Source organism: Antechinus flavipes, chromosome 5, assembly GCF_016432865.1.
Source record: "Antechinus flavipes isolate AdamAnt ecotype Samford, QLD, Australia chromosome 5, AdamAnt_v2, whole genome shotgun sequence".
NCBI classification, from domain to species: domain Eukaryota; kingdom Metazoa; phylum Chordata; class Mammalia; order Dasyuromorphia; family Dasyuridae; genus Antechinus; species Antechinus flavipes.
Window position 1 is genome coordinate 203,005,147 of NC_067402.1, and position 15,644 is coordinate 203,020,790.

A 15,644-nucleotide genomic window follows, 5' to 3' on the forward strand; every position below is an offset into this window, starting at 1 on the left:
AGATGTTTCAAGGCTAGGTGGGGAGAACGTTATTAAGGTAATGGATGAGAACAAAGACTGAACTGGAAGCTGCGAGCCTACTTTCGAACACTAGATTCAGGGATGGGAAGAGAGGGCGAGTGTCCGTGAGCAGGTTTCCCCAGGGCTCGCAGAGCCCACAGAGCAGGGCGTGGGAAAGGAGGGCGGGTGGGAGCAGGCTGCAGCTCCTGACGCATTGCGGAGCCGGGAACCTGAAGGACCAGGACGAGCCGGAGCCACGCCTGCTGGGAGGCCGCAGGCAGGACCGCGAGAGAAGGGGGCGGGCCGCGGGCTGGGTCAGGAGGGCTCCCGGGGAGGTGGAGAGCCGGCCTGCCATCCATTTAAGCTTTAGCTCCTCCGGGACGAGAGGGGCGGCCTCGGATCGAGTGGTTGGTGAATCACTCTCCACCTCCTCCCGTTTCTCGGGGCCGCCACCTTTCCATTCAGTCGCCCAACATGGCAGGAGCGTTTTGGAGGTGAGCCGTGGCCTCCTCCTCCTCCCGCCTCCGGCCCCCGCCTCCCGTCTCTCATCTCCGCCCTGAGCCGCGAGGCCCCCTCCCTCCCGCGGTGCCACAGGGCAGCGGAGGCCCGGAGCGCGTGAGCCGCCCTCGTCGCTCGCCGCCGACCCCGGCCCGGCGCGGGGCACCGGGAGCATGTGGGGCGCCCAGGATGAGAGCTCCGTGCGGGTGGCGGTCAGGTAAGGAGGCGGCTCAGTGTTGCGCGCTCCGTGGGGGGAGGTCGCGGGATGTCAGTGCAGTTTATTGTGCCACGAAATTCCCGCCGAGCCCACGGGTCTGCCCCGGCCATGTCAGGCGCCTGTTTGTGACCAGTGCAGGAGAGGCTGGTGCTCGGGGCTATGGAGATGAAACTCCGTCATCTCTCCTACCTCTTAACCCGCTCCGGTGCGAATCTCTGCGTGTGCTTGTGTGCCCCCCGCACCCCGCACAGGCGCGGGGACGCACGTTCTGGGCTCCCACATCTCGCAGGTGGCTGCGGCGCCCGAGCTGTGGTGTCTGTTTTCACACGGAGACAAGTACATTTCTCTCTTCTCCCTCCTCCCACCCTCAAGCCACACAATGGACAATCACTAAATGTTTGGCTGCCCTTGGCGACTGCCTGTCCTGCTTGGCGTGGTAGACTGGGTCTCCCTTTTAGGCTCTGGTGTTATTTTCATGATTACGGACTGTCATGCGTGTATAAATTTTTGTGAAGCAAAAAACAGATTCTGAAAGGCCCTCTCCATTATTGAGTAACTCACTCAAAGTATCCACAGGCTTTATTGAGCTTTTGAAAGAACTCAGATAAGCCTGGGAGGTTTTTGTTTATTTTCTTTGTGTATGTGTCTAACCTACTTAGAACGCATATGGGTGTTCTGTGAAACACTGTGTTGGAACTATTCTAATTCTTGTGGAACAACCAGAAGAAAATTATGATCTCTTCAAGGAGTAGAGAGATTAAATAGGTGGCTATTCTGAATCAATGAAACATCCTGAAATTAAATAGTGGTTCCAAAACAATATTTAAATTCTGTAAGATATTTAGTGAACAGTTTTGAGACCATAAAACCTTTATCAAACCACACTTTGGTCAGCAAATTCTAAGAGAATGCATAACCTTTATCAGATGTTGTAGAGTTTCACTTATTCTGTGGAAGCAAAGATATAACAGTTGTGTTTATGGAAAATTGCAACATCATTGTACAACCGCTTGAAAATTTAATGAAGTCTTCAGGGTGGAACAAATGCATTAGTTTAGCTAAGTACTAGTATTCTCTCCTGTGTCCTTTTTGTCTTCAGGAGTAATAAAAATCCATCTACAAGATACCTCATGTGAGATTAAACATCTACATATATTATTTTGATATATATGCAGTTTTAGAAGGCAAATGTACTATGTCAGAGATGTAAAGAGTGATTATCCATGTATAATTCATAGTTTCTTGAAAACTTAAAATTCTAACTTCAATTATTTGTATAGAAGTAGCATTTCTATGACAGCATTTTTAAGTTGGAAAAATTGTAGTTAATAGTCATAATCTTTAGTTTTTAATGGTTAAAAATAACCCACATCATTTTTATTTTTGGGATGTGAATAGTTATTTTGAAGTTCTAATGCAGTCAGCTGTTGCTTCCTACATGGTACTGCTTGTATATTTGTATTATCTTGGTTCTTTGAAGCATAGAATGTTGTCTTAGTCTTAGTCTTAATTGACTGTAAGAAAACTAGTCTCATTAGACTAGAAGGAGAGCTAGCATGGGGCAAAGGAAAGAATGCTGACTTTTGGGTCTGAGGACCTTCAACTTCAATCTAATGCTTACCAGCCATATTGGGCAAGTCCTTTAATCTCTGGGGCCTCATTTATAAAATGAGAGGTCAGAATTGATGGCTTCTGATGCTTCCTCCAACTCTAAATCTATGATTCTATGTTCTAACAACCTTATTTTATAGGTGAATAAATTAAGGCCCAGAGAGAGTCTGTCCAAAGTCATACAGGTAATAAATAATAGAGAACCCAAATCAATAGTGTATTATTCTTTTTTCTTTCTAACTACCACATCCCTTTTGGCTTTTTAAACTATTTATTATGGAAGCATCATACTATGATGGATGGAGAGTTGACCTGAGTCACTTAACTTCTCAGAGCTCTACTTACCTGTCAATGACATGTATATAAGTTGAAGAGAAGTGCTAATCTGCACAATTTCTCCAACTGGTTGATCCTCTTATAAAGTAATCACAGGTTTAGTCCCTCTCAAGATGGGAGGAAGAGAGGTTTAGAATAGAATAGTTGTGCTAAGACCATTCCACTCTTCTGCCTAGTATATTCCTATTATATACAACTAAAGTACAAAATCTTTAGTTTGACTTTTAGCACACTTTAGAATCTGTTTCCAGCTTTACCTTATACTTCTCCCATCACATATCCCGTACTTCACCCCATCTGGACTACTTGACAATTGAAAAAGAGAAAAATAAAGGCGCATGTTGAAAGTGACAGTGTGATTAACTGAATAAAAACAATATATTGTGAAAAAAAAGTATCTGATAAGATAATGGGTAATATCAACAGGATTTATTTCATTGACATAAGGAACTCACAAATGAGGCCCCCTTCCCCCACCCTGCTATAATATAATTAAAACTTTGGACTTTATTAGGAATCGTGCCTTATTCTTGTCCTCATAGGACTGACTCATTGAAGTTGACTTTATTTTTCCTAAGGATATGACATATTCCCTAAGAGATGTCAACTCCAAAAATATGCCAGGAGCAGGAAAAAAAATCAGATGCAGAAGAAATTGCTGTTTTCTTCTTGGTTCAGGAGTTAAGAATATATATCCTTGAACCTAATTTGAATTTTATAAAATGCACACTAGTTTTAATTTTAATAAATTATTTAAATGACCTATTAAGCTTTGCAGGTATGATTTATTAATCTAAACCTACAACGTAGGTTTAATTTTAATAGGTATTAAATATTTGATTTTAAGGCTATATTATATATTAAGGTATAATGCTATTAGAGTTTGGTTCACTCCCTCCCCTCATCTTTAAGTTTATATAACTTGACAAAAATTTTTATGAAGAAAAATGATAAAAAGATTGCTAATTTGGAGTATATTTTTTCTGATAAGGAACTTTCAGATAAAATATTTAATTTCAGAAAGTACTTTCCTTTGGTGAATTTTTTACATAATCAAATTGATCTTTCCAGAGAAAAATAGCCTTTTGAAGGTATTTTTTTCAAAAGAAAAAAAAAAAAACAACATTGAACTGTTTAGTCTTGTTTAGCCATTTAAAGTTGTGCTCAACATTTGTGACTTCATTTGGGGTTCTCTTGATAAGAAAACTAAAGTGGTTTGTTATTTCCTTCTGCATTTCATTTTATAGATGAGGAAACTGAGGCAAATAGGGTAAAGTGATTTGCCAGGGTCACACAGTTGGTAAATTTCTGAGACCAGATTTGATCTTTGGAAGATGATTCTTGTTGACTCCAGAGCTGGCACTCTACACACTGTGCCACTTAATCTTAACAGATTTCTGTTAAATGATGTCAAAATGTTTTCAAGATATTTTCATTTTGTAAAATTTTCCATGAAAGGTTCCATTGGATGAATTCTCTGTGAAGAATTTGGAGACAGAATATGGACACAGAGAATGAGACCTGGATGGATGGGTTCGAATCTTCACCAAATGGAAGAACTACCCATATTGATAAGATCATAAATCCACCGAATATCGACTTAAACTGTGCTAATGAGTGAAGGGCTTCCCAAATAGAGATATTAGGATCTTTTATTATAGGATTTATAGGTGGAAGGAAATCTGGAGATTCTAATCCAGCTTTCTCATTTTACAGATGAGCAGATTGTGGCTTTCTTTTAAGTAATTAAAAATATGATTAAAATACATTTCAGGGGCAGCTAGGTGGCACAGTGGATAGAGCACCAGCCCTGAAGTCAGGAGGACCCTAGTTCAAATGTGGCCTCGGACATTTAACACTTCCTAGCTGCGTGACCCTGGGCAAGTTACTTAACCCCAATTGCCTCAGCAAAGAAAAAAAATTTTTTTTTCAAAACTAAGGCTTTTAGAATCATTAGTTCTCCTGTTTTGAACTCTGGATTTTGTTTGGGGAAATTTTTGTTTGTTTGTTTAGGTAAGACTTATTTATTAGATGTGTGACTTCAGAGAAATTACTTGATAAGTAAAATTGTAATGGTAACACACCTGAATTTCAGATTTTATAGGGTGGTTGTATACAAACTGGTGCAGTACTGGGCCCGGAGCCAGGAAGCCCTGATTTCAGATTTGGCTTCAAACACTTAATAATTGGTTATCCCTTGCCCTCCATTTGTCTCATCTGTAAAGTGGGGGCACATTGGAGACGGAAATGGCTAATTGGCAAATTGGGAGTCTGACCACAAATGTTAGCATCATCAAAAGATTCTTACTTTACTAGGGGATGTGCTTGTTTGTATTTTAAATGGACATTTCCCTAGGTCATTTTAGTTTAGTTTTTGTTGTTTAACAGATCATTTGACTTAATGTTCATGTGGGCGAAAAAAGATAATAAAATTGAACTGTTAGGAGATCCAGTTGAAAATGATTTAAAAAATGAAGATAGGAAATGAAATTATAACATAAGTGAATGAGAATTTTTTTTGATTCCTACAGTATTTATTTATATATAATTTTCAAACTGGAAATGTTTCCTTAATGTTTTCATACTATTTCTTAACCTTATACCTTCTTGCATGCTAATTGGTTGATATTTTGGGGGCATAATTATGGTGTAGGGAAGGATGCACCAGAAATTCCAGTTCAGTGAAGTTTGAAAATGTTTTGGCAGTTAAACCAGCAATTAGGCAGTCTCTCATAATTTGCCTTACTTTGTCCACTTCCCCCAGAAGAAACCCAGTAACACTTTTCTCTTGTAACAGTTTTTCTTATGGCTAATTTTTTGCAAATGGCTTTGTAGCTTTGACAATGACTGTAAACATTTGCTGGTCGTAGTATTTTCTGTCAATTAGACATGCCATTTTGTCATATTATTTTCAGAGTTAAGAGGAGATATGCTACTTACTCATTGACTGTGTGTGCCTGAGAATACAGCACATATAAAGAGAAATTTTATATGCTGAAAAAGCCACTTTATTATTTAAAAACTATTTATTATTAACATATTTCTTGTTCAAAAAAGAATTTGAGTTTGGTATAATAATAATAGCAGCTAACATTTATGTAGCACTTATTACATGCTGTTTAGCATACTATATGCTAAGTGCTTCGTAAAACATTTTGATCCTCACAACAACCCTGGGAGCTAAATGCTATTATCCTGCTTTAGTGTTGATGAAACTGAGACAAAGTTAAAGTGATTTGTCTAAGGTCATATAGCTATAAAATGCCTGAGGTGAAATTTGAACTCGGGTCTTTCTTACTTAGGCACAGCCCTCTATGCCCTGTGCCACCTAATTGCCCTAGTTTTTCTGTGGATAATATCTTAATGAATTTTTTAAAAATTAGGTCTCCACTTCAAGTTAAGCAAATTAATGATGCAATGGATAGAGTGCTGGACCTGAAGTCAGGAAATGGGAAAGACCTCAGACTAGCGATGTGATCCTGGACAAGTCACTTATCCCGGTCTGCCTCAGTTCCTCATCTGTAAAGTGAAATGGAAATGGCAGACCAGTCCAGCCTCTCTATCCACAAGATCCCAGATGGGGTCATGGCGAGTTAGACATGACTGAAATAACTGAACAACAACTACCATTTTAAATACTTCACATGTTTTGAAGTTCATTTGTTTATGATTATCTCCCTCTCTCCCACTTCCTCCCCACCAACCTTTCCAAGTCCTAATTTTGCTTAGACTCTCTAGAATCCCACACTCTTCCTATAGCTCGAAACTAGGTATCCCGGATCTTGGACGCTTCTCTCACCAGCACCTATGACCCATCTCTCCTGCTCACTCCCTTTTCTCCTCTGACATTGTCTCCCCTGCTGTGGGTCTGCCTCACCTCAGGCCTCACGTAGTGGGAAAAGTGTCTCCCCACCCCAGATGATATTCCTCCAGAGTGGTGTTCTCTTGGTTCGGTTTCCTTGGGGTCTTTGGGAGCAGACTCCATTTCAGTTCAGTAACCCCACATGAGTAGCCAGGTATTAAAGTCTTGTCTCCTTTCCTGGGGCCGGGTTAGCCTCCTTAGAGGCGTAGCTCTCTCCTTGGTTCCGAGAGCCTGAGCTCCTGCCCCCAGCCCTTCGGGTTCTCTGCCTCTGCCAGCTTCTCGAGGCCCTCCTGAATGTGTCTTGGTTTCTGTGGGGGAGGTAGGAGGACCGCCACCACGGGCTCTGTCTTCCAGTTCTGAGTCTGGCTGAGCTGGTCTGAGCTTACATCCTCTCTCATCACAGGTGTGAATCTTAGTAAGTACTAAGTACGTACTGAGCTAGAGAGCTGTTAAGCACCCTGCTAAACAACCATGGTCTCTCTCAATTCCACTGAATTTGTTTCAAGTTCAGAGTTCTGGCCCATAACACAGGCCTGAAAACGGCAGCCCCTTATTCACCAGCCTACCTCCAGAATCAGAGAGGAAATCATGGCTGTCTTCAGAACCCCTTCCTTACTACAAGCAGTGATTGAGAGGGACAAGAACGGTGGCTACATTTGTTTGTTTGTATTGTATTGTCAGAGTCTAGAAGCAGGCCTTATCCATAATGAGGACTTAATACAGTTATTCCTTGAATTTGTTTCACAGTTCTGTGGTGCTATAAGGTCTCCTAAATGGGTGGGAGACCGAAAAGGAACAGGAATTTATAAAACACTTTTTTAGACACTGGGCTGAGTTGCAGAGAAGAAACTGAGTTAGACAGAAGTTTCTCCAAATTATAACAGTAAGTAAATGTCTTTAGTCTTTCTGACTTCAGACCCAGCACTTTATTCATTTTGCCATTTAGCTGACCCTAGAAGGCAGATAGTGCAAATATTTAACTTTATTTTAAAAAAGTGAGAAAACTGAGATTCAAAAAAATGTTAAACATTTTGTTCTGATAAGGATCTATGCCAGGATTTAACTTTAGATCTTCTCATTAAATCTCATTTAAAATCCACTATACATTCTACTCTAGGATATTTACTGTTTGATCAGTTAGCTATATGACACTGGGTAATGGTATGGTGCTGGTAGTAGTAGTAGTAATAGCAGCAGCATCAGTAGTAATACTATTAATAATAGCCTTTATATTCTGCTTTAAGATTTGCCATGCACTGTACAAAATATGCTGTCATTAACATTTCTTATCTTCAAATTCCTCATTTATCAGATAAGAGACTAGATAATATCTAAGGTCTTACTGAGACTTCCTAGTTGTTCATTTGTCCTTCTTTGGGCTTCCAAAAACCTTTATTCTCTTTTCTCATTGAGAACTTATCCAGTTCTCCTCTTGTTCCAGCAATTCAGAAACTTAGAGAATATTGTGTAGTTCAGCATGTCATTATGATTATATCTAGCTAAGAAAGGAGTTGTAAGTTATTCCATAGGATGAGAAAGGCAATATTGTGACCTATGACTGTGTGTACTGTTAGAGAAAGTAATGTTTTAGAGTATTACTTCAAAATCATTATCCAGTTGTACTTTAGTTCCTATTCGAATAATAAGATGTGAAGTATGTTGAAAACTTTAAATTTTTTGGATATTCTGCTTCTGGGAATGCTAGATATTCCTGGTATTGGCAATTGTAGGGTGCAGGAGAAGGTAATTATGCCTCTTTCTTTCATTACTCTGTGTGATTAGCCATCTCTTTCTTCAATACTCTCATTTCTTGTGCTTGTGTAACATTTTGTTCTCCAGGGTTAATTAGCAAGTTCTAAAAAGCAATCATACTAACAAAAATTTTTTTCTCATGATTTCATCTTTATTTGAAAAACAATACCATTCAAAATATAGAAATAGATCCATTTTCAAAGAACCATTTACATATGGCTTTGAAAATTGCAATGTTTTATTTACAAGAAACAGGTGGTGGTGTAATAGCAATCACAGGTATTTATGATAAGTAAATAAAGAATATAATTACTTTTTCAGCATTTTAGGAGGAAGGCAATAGAGAAAATCTTTTAAAGCTGCTTCTGAAATGTCTTATAAAAAATAAAATCAATAGTAATAGGCATAGGTACAATTTATATCTATACATGAATTTGACCATCTAGTAGGATCTAGACTCGTTATAAGCCTAAGTGGAAAGGTTGTTTCCCAGTTTATATGTTATCAACCTGCTGAGACACAAACTCAAACACTTTTGAAGTTCATTTGTTTATGATTATCTCCCTCTCTCCCACTTCCTGCCCACCAACCTTTCCAAGTCCTAATTTTGCTTAGACTCTCTAGAATCCCACACTCTTCCTATAGCTCGAAACTAGGTATCCCGGATCTTGGACGCTTCTCTCACCAGCACCTATGACCATCTCTCCTGCTCACTCCCTTTTCTCCTCTGACATTGTCTCCCCTGCTGTGGGTCTGCCTCACCTCAGGCCTCACGTAGTGGGAAAAGTGTCTCCCCACCCCAGATGATATTCCTCCAGAGTGGTGTTCTCTTGGTTCGGTTTCCTTGGGGTCTTTGGGAGCAGACTCCATTTCAGTTCAGTAACCCCACATGAGTAGCCAGGTATTAAAGTCTTGTCTCCTTTCCTGGGGCCGGGTTAGCCTCCTTAGAGGCGTAGCTCTCTCCTTGGTTCCGAGAGCCTGAGCTCCTGCCCCCAGCCCTTCGGGTTCTCTGCCTCTGCCAGCTTCTCGAGGCCCTCCTGAATGTGTCTTGGTTTCTGTGGGGGAGGTAGGAGGACCGCCACCACGGGCTCTGTCTTCCAGTTCTGAGTCTGGCTGAGCTGGTCTGAGCTTACATCCTCTCTCATCACAGGTGTGAATCTTAGTAAGTACTAAGTATGTACTGAGCTAGAGAGCTGTTAAGCACCCTGCTAAACAACCATGGTCTCTCTCAATTCCACTGAATTTGTTTCAAGTTCAGAGTTCTGGCCCATAACACAGGCCTGAAAACGGCAGCCCTTTATTCACCAGCCTACCTCCAGAATCAGAGAGGAAATCATGGCTGTCTTCAGAACCCCTTCCTTACTACAAGCAGTGATTGAGAGGGACAAGAACGGTGGCTACATTTGTTTGTTTGTATTGTATTGTCAGAGTCTAGAAGCAGGCCTTATCCATAATGAGGGCTTAATATAGTTATTCCTTGAATTTGTTTCACAGTTCTGTGGTGCTATAAGGTCTCCTAAATGGGTGGGAGACCGAAAAGGAACAGGAATTTATAAAACACTTTTTTAGACACTGGGCTGAGTTGCAGAGAAGAAACTGAGTTAGACAGAAGTTTCTCCAAATTATAACAGTAAGTAAATGTCTTTAGTCTTTCTGACTTCAGACCCAGCACTTTATTCATTTTGCCATTTAGCTGACCCTAGAAGGCAGATAGTGCAAATATTTAACTTTATTTTAAAAAAGTGAGAAAACTGAGATTCAAAAAAATGTTAAACATTTTGTTCTGATAAGGATCTATGCCAGGATTTAACTTTAGATCTTCTCATTAACTCTCATTTAAAATCCACTATACATTCTACTCTAGGATATTTACTGTTTGATCAGTTAGCTATATGACACTGGGTAATGGTATGGTGCTGGTAGTAGTAGTAGTAATAGCAGCAGCATCAGTAGTAATACTGTTAATAATAGCTTTTATATTCTGCTTTAAGATTTGCCATGCACTGTACAAAATATGCTGTCATTAACATTTCTTATCTTCAAATTCCTCATTTATCAGATAAGAGACTAGATAATATCTAAGGTCTTACTGAGACTTCCTAGTTGTTCATTTGTCCTTCTTTGGGCTTCCAAAAACCTTTATTCTCTTTTCTCATTGAGAACTTATCCAGTTCTCCTCTTGTTCCAGCAATTCAGAAACTTAGAGAATATTGTGTAGTTCAGCATGTCATTATGATTATATCTAGCTAAGAAAGGAGTTGTAAGTTATTCCATAGGATGAGAAAGGCAATATTGTGACCTATGACTGTGTGTACTGTTAGAGAAAGTAATGTTTTAGAGTATTGCTTCAAAATCATTATCCAGTTGTACTTTAGTTCCTATTCGAATAATAAGATGTGAAGTATGTTGAAAACTTTAAATTTTTTGGATATTCTGCTTCTGGGAATGCTAGATATTCCTGGTATTGGCAATTGTAGGGTGCAGGAGAAGGTAATTATGCCTCTTTCTTTCATTACTCTGCGTGATTAGCCATCTCTTTCTTCAATACTCTCATTTCTTGTGCTTGTGTAACATTTTGTTCTCCAGGGTTAATTAGCAAGTTCTAAAAAGCAATCATACTAACAAAAATTTTTTTCTCATGATTTCATCTTTATTTGAAAAACAATACCATTCAAAATATAAAAATAGATCCATTTTCAAAGAACCATTTACATATATGGCTTTGAAAATTGCAATGTTTTATTTACAAGAAACAGATGGTGGTGTAATAGCAATCACAGGTATTTATGATAAGTAAATAAAGAATATAATTACTTTTTCAGTATTTTAGGAGGAAGGCAATAGAGAAAATCTTTTAAAGCTGCTTCTGAAATGTCTTATAAAAAAATAAAATCAATAGTAATAGGCATAGGTACAATTTATATCTATACATGAATTTGACCATCTAGTAGGATCTAGACTCGGATATCCCAGAGTTATAAGCCTAAGTGGAAAGTTGTTTCCCAGTTTATATGTTATCAACCTGCTGAGACACAAACTCAAACACTTTTGAATCTACACAGAGATTCTGTAAATATTTCTATTAAATATTAAATAAGAAAACATGGGAACCCTTTTATAACACCAGAGGCAAAACAATCAGCCAAATTAAAAATTCTGTCATTTTGAATCTCTTCAGATGTTTGGTTTATTAAATCTATCTCACTATAAACTCTTAACTTTCCATGTTTTAAGTGGGTTTCATCTTTGTAGACTCCTGAAAAGTTGAATTAAAGAATTAGGTTCTTTCACAGTAGCCTTCTTATTTAATCAATTTTATTATAAAATACATTTTTAATAGTGAAGTTGGATTAGCAAGTAGGTTTATTCCACAAATCACTGTAATTTTTAGATATTGTTTAGACCAACCCATTGCTGCTGACTTGATAGCTGAACAAGCAACTTAATCTTTCTCAGTATCATTTTCTTCATTTGTAAAGACTTGCTGGCCTTTAAGATCGTTTTCAGATTTAGGTCTCTGAGCCTATGAATTTTCATGAAGCTCAAATAATTTCAATGCCTTGTCCAAGATTATATAGATAGAAATGATCAGAAATGAAGATCCAAACCCAAATCCTTTCATCCTAGGGATCTTCAGACATTTCTGGAGACTGCCACTCATACCTTATACTGATGAAGGTACTCATCATCCTAAGGAACTTTGTTCTTTAATGGCATTTACTTTAATAGGATCAAAAGGATTGAGTTTGACTTTTTGTTAGTTGAATAATAAAATACGTAATTGTTGTAACTCATAGTTCTATGATGTTTCAAGTTTTGCGAGGGCTTTACGACAAACCTGTGAGGCAGATGGTCCAAATATTGTACTTCCCATATAGAAGAACTTGGGAGAGCTAGAGACATACATAGTTGAGTAAGGTATCAAATCAAGAATTCAAAGTCTAATCTTTTCTGACTTCAACTATTATCATCTTTTCACTACATTATACTATCTCTTTGATCTTAATGGATTATACATGTGGCATATTCCAAATTACAGTAAGTACACTAGACTTTGTATATGACATAATTCTTAATGATCTTGTATTCTAAAAAGTTTTATAGTGGTGGTTCCTATTATCTGTCGGTGAGTCATAGGTTGTTACATCTTTTCCTTTTTTCCATTTAATATCAAATACCAAAATGCCATTCTTTTCTTCAAGGCTCATCTCAAGTATAACATCCTACAGGAAGACTTTCTGAATCCTTTAGTTGTTATTTTTCTTTTTTCTCAAATTGTTGTATTCAATTTGGTGTAAATGTTTTTATCTCTCTGGTAGAATGTAAGTTAGGGGGGTACTGTTTTGGTTTTTTTCTTTTTACACTCTGTTCATTAAACTTAACTGGGGATTAGTAAAAGCTTTTTGAATTGAATTTAATTGTCTTAATTAAAAGTAAAAGACTTCTTACTCTTAGTTCTCCTTTACCTTTTAAATAGAACTCTTTTGAGAGTTATTTTGCATCAATTCCCTTCCTTGCCTCTAACCTTCCAATAAATGTTTTGATGATTATTTTTACACAATTACAATATAGTCCACACCGTTTAATATGTTTTTCTCTACCAGTTACTTAATAAGCATGAGGGTAAAAAAAATAACCCATATGCATTGACATGACTTTAATTTTGCTATTTTATTAATTGAGTATTATGTACTTAAACTCCTGAAACTAACGCTTGCTCTCCACCTTTCCTTTCTTCTCCCTTCCCAAGCCCCCCACTTAACAAGTACACAGATTAAATAGACAAATGAGAAATATGTATATTGAGAGAAAGGTAGCAATTTACTTGGAAATGAATACCTTCTCTCCTTCCTTCTGTCAGAATTTCTGTAAATGTTTCCTCTATCACTGTAGAGGACTGTCCTGTATATTTGAAAATTTTCTAAAATTATAGGTGGGAATGCTTCAATAGAGGATGTGAATAAATGCTATCTTACTGCAGATATTTTCATGAAGATACATTATTATTATTATTTCATTACTATTCATTTCATATTATTTCTTATGTCTTATTACTTGATATTATTGAGAAAAAGGAGAAAGGCTGTAAATTAATGTCCCTACTGTCCCTGACTTCAACTAGCAACATGCACAAAGCACCCTCTGAACCCATATGTCCTTTAATTTCCTGCATACATTGCATAGGATTCTCTGGTTTTGTCTCCAGTCTTCTTTATACTATTTGGGACAATTTGGGCAGTTGGAAGACCCTATATCAATAAATAGGCACCCTTTCTTCTTCTTTTCCCCCTTAACTTTCTCCATGGTCCCCTGTCCACAATACATTTGGATTACTTAACTGCTATGGTGACTTAGAAAGAGTCTGGTGATATTCAGTGGATAAAATGTTAAAAAACAATTTTTAATTAAAGCTTTTTATTTTCAAAGCATATGCATAGATAATTTTCAACATTCTCTTGTAAAACTTTGCGTTTCAAATTTTTCCTCCTCCCCCCATTCCCTCCCATCCAATATATGTTAAACATGTGCAATTCTTCTATACATATTTCTGTGATTAAATGATAAAAAATTTAACCATTGGTAAATATAATTCATTGAAATTGCTATCAATTTAGCAAAGTAAAAATCTGTACATCATGCAAATGTTATATAGCTTTTTGTATATTTTCATCATATCATATTTGAAATGTAGGTAATAATAACGAATAAAGCAGAACTAATGGGGAAGTGTTATTTTTTCCCCTCATGTTATCCTATTTCTCCAAGTAAATCTTCTGGAAAGTTGTACTTTTTCCTTGGAGAGCAGTGGTATTGATTTATCATAGATATTGCTCCTATGTAATCATTCATTTAATATGGGTGGTCAAGTACCAGATGATGCAGTTGTTGGTTGGCAGGAGCAGACTTCTTGTTCTGAGATAGGAGAGTACTATTTTAACCAGTGGAAACAAGTTGAATAGGATTTGTGTTAAAAGAGCAGTTTTACTGGTACAGGAAGACGATTGGGCAGAAATAGCTTCCTTGTCTTTAGGGAGATCAATATGGCAGCATCACCCCAATTACCCATATTGGCAATGGACCTACTCCCTGATCTTGGCTGTTCTTATATTTGCTGATATTAGTTGTTTAGCATATGTCACTTACAGGTGCAGTTATGCTCTATAAACAGCTGTATAAAGTGGAACATTGACAAAATTTCTTCATTGGTCCTGATCAATTTTTGATTGTCCATTCTTGTGTCTTCCCTGTCCCAGACATGGTCCCTTTTCAGGAATCGATGTAGAGGGATATTTTCTCTTCCTTATACCCCAAGAATTTTTCCCATGCCAGCCAACCTAGAGAAGACTTGCTCCCAGGGGATTCCCAGGGGAAGTAGGGGCTGGAGTATTTACATGTGTCTCTCATAGTAGATAAAGCCATTGTTAAATTAGGCAAACCAGTGTTCTTCAGGAATCTTGTATCACCCAAATCATAGGCATTTCTGGACAAAGGGTGATTGTATAACTTCCCATCATCTGTTCATTAGCAACTCTGGCCCAGTAATAGTTAAACAACTGCTGCTCAAAAGTGATGATATACAAAGGGCTATTCTGGGAAATTTGGAATTCCAGAACCTTAATCCCTCTTAATTCCAGTGTTTTTCTGCTTTTAATTATTTCCTCCTCGTATTTTATATAATATATAATTATTTCCTCCATATATATGTTTTGCATATGTTTGTTTTTATGTTGTCTTACTCATTAAATTTTAAATTCCTTGATGATAGGAACTGAATTTTGTCTCTTTTTATATCCAGATCTTGGCTTAGTATGTGGTAATTAGCAGGTGCTTAATAAATGTTTGTTTAATTGAATGGATGAATGAATGAATGAATGAATAAATTTTAGAGTCACTTATTCTGTTGTTTGCTGAAAGCTTGATTCAGCCTTGTCCTTAGGGATAGAGACCTCCACAAACAGACCGAACAGTCTGCTTTAAATCTAAGACAGAAGTCTTTTTCTGGATCCCAGCTGAAAGAGGAGAACTTGTGGCTGACTTGGTGAATGGAGACCATCAATATATTTAGGCAGGTAACATGCGCTTCCTTCTTAGCTTGTGGAAAGTTAGTGTCAGTCACTTATTTTGGACTATTCCTGAAATCTTACAGGGTTTTTTCTACCCATGGTAGTCTCCCAAATTTAGCTATGGGTTTGGCTCCTGAATTTTCATAGGATTGATTTCTTAGCCCTTAATATTCCTATGACCACCATAGGGATTCTGTTTTTCTGGTACCATCTGACCTAATCTGCTTTATGTCATCAATATTAAAGTGTATATCAAAACCCTCTGGAAGAGAGACCACTTTCAGGTCTCTGCCTCCTATAATGT

The 15,644-nt window shown here is 37.8% G+C and overlaps 1 protein-coding gene across 7 annotated transcripts in view; it reads left to right on the plus strand.

The window, feature by feature from the left end:
• Nucleotides 1-574: 574 nt before the first annotated feature.
• Nucleotides 575-15,644, plus strand: part of KIF21A (kinesin family member 21A) — a 161,958-nt gene continuing 146,888 nt past the window's right edge. For all 7 annotated transcript variants that reach the window (XM_052000181.1, XM_052000184.1, XM_052000182.1 and 4 more), the window contains exon 1: nt 575-715. In XM_052000181.1, coding sequence (XP_051856141.1) covers nt 672-715 — 44 coding nt within the window. In that variant the 5' untranslated portion in view covers nt 575-671. The remainder of the gene's footprint in view (nt 716-15,644) is intronic.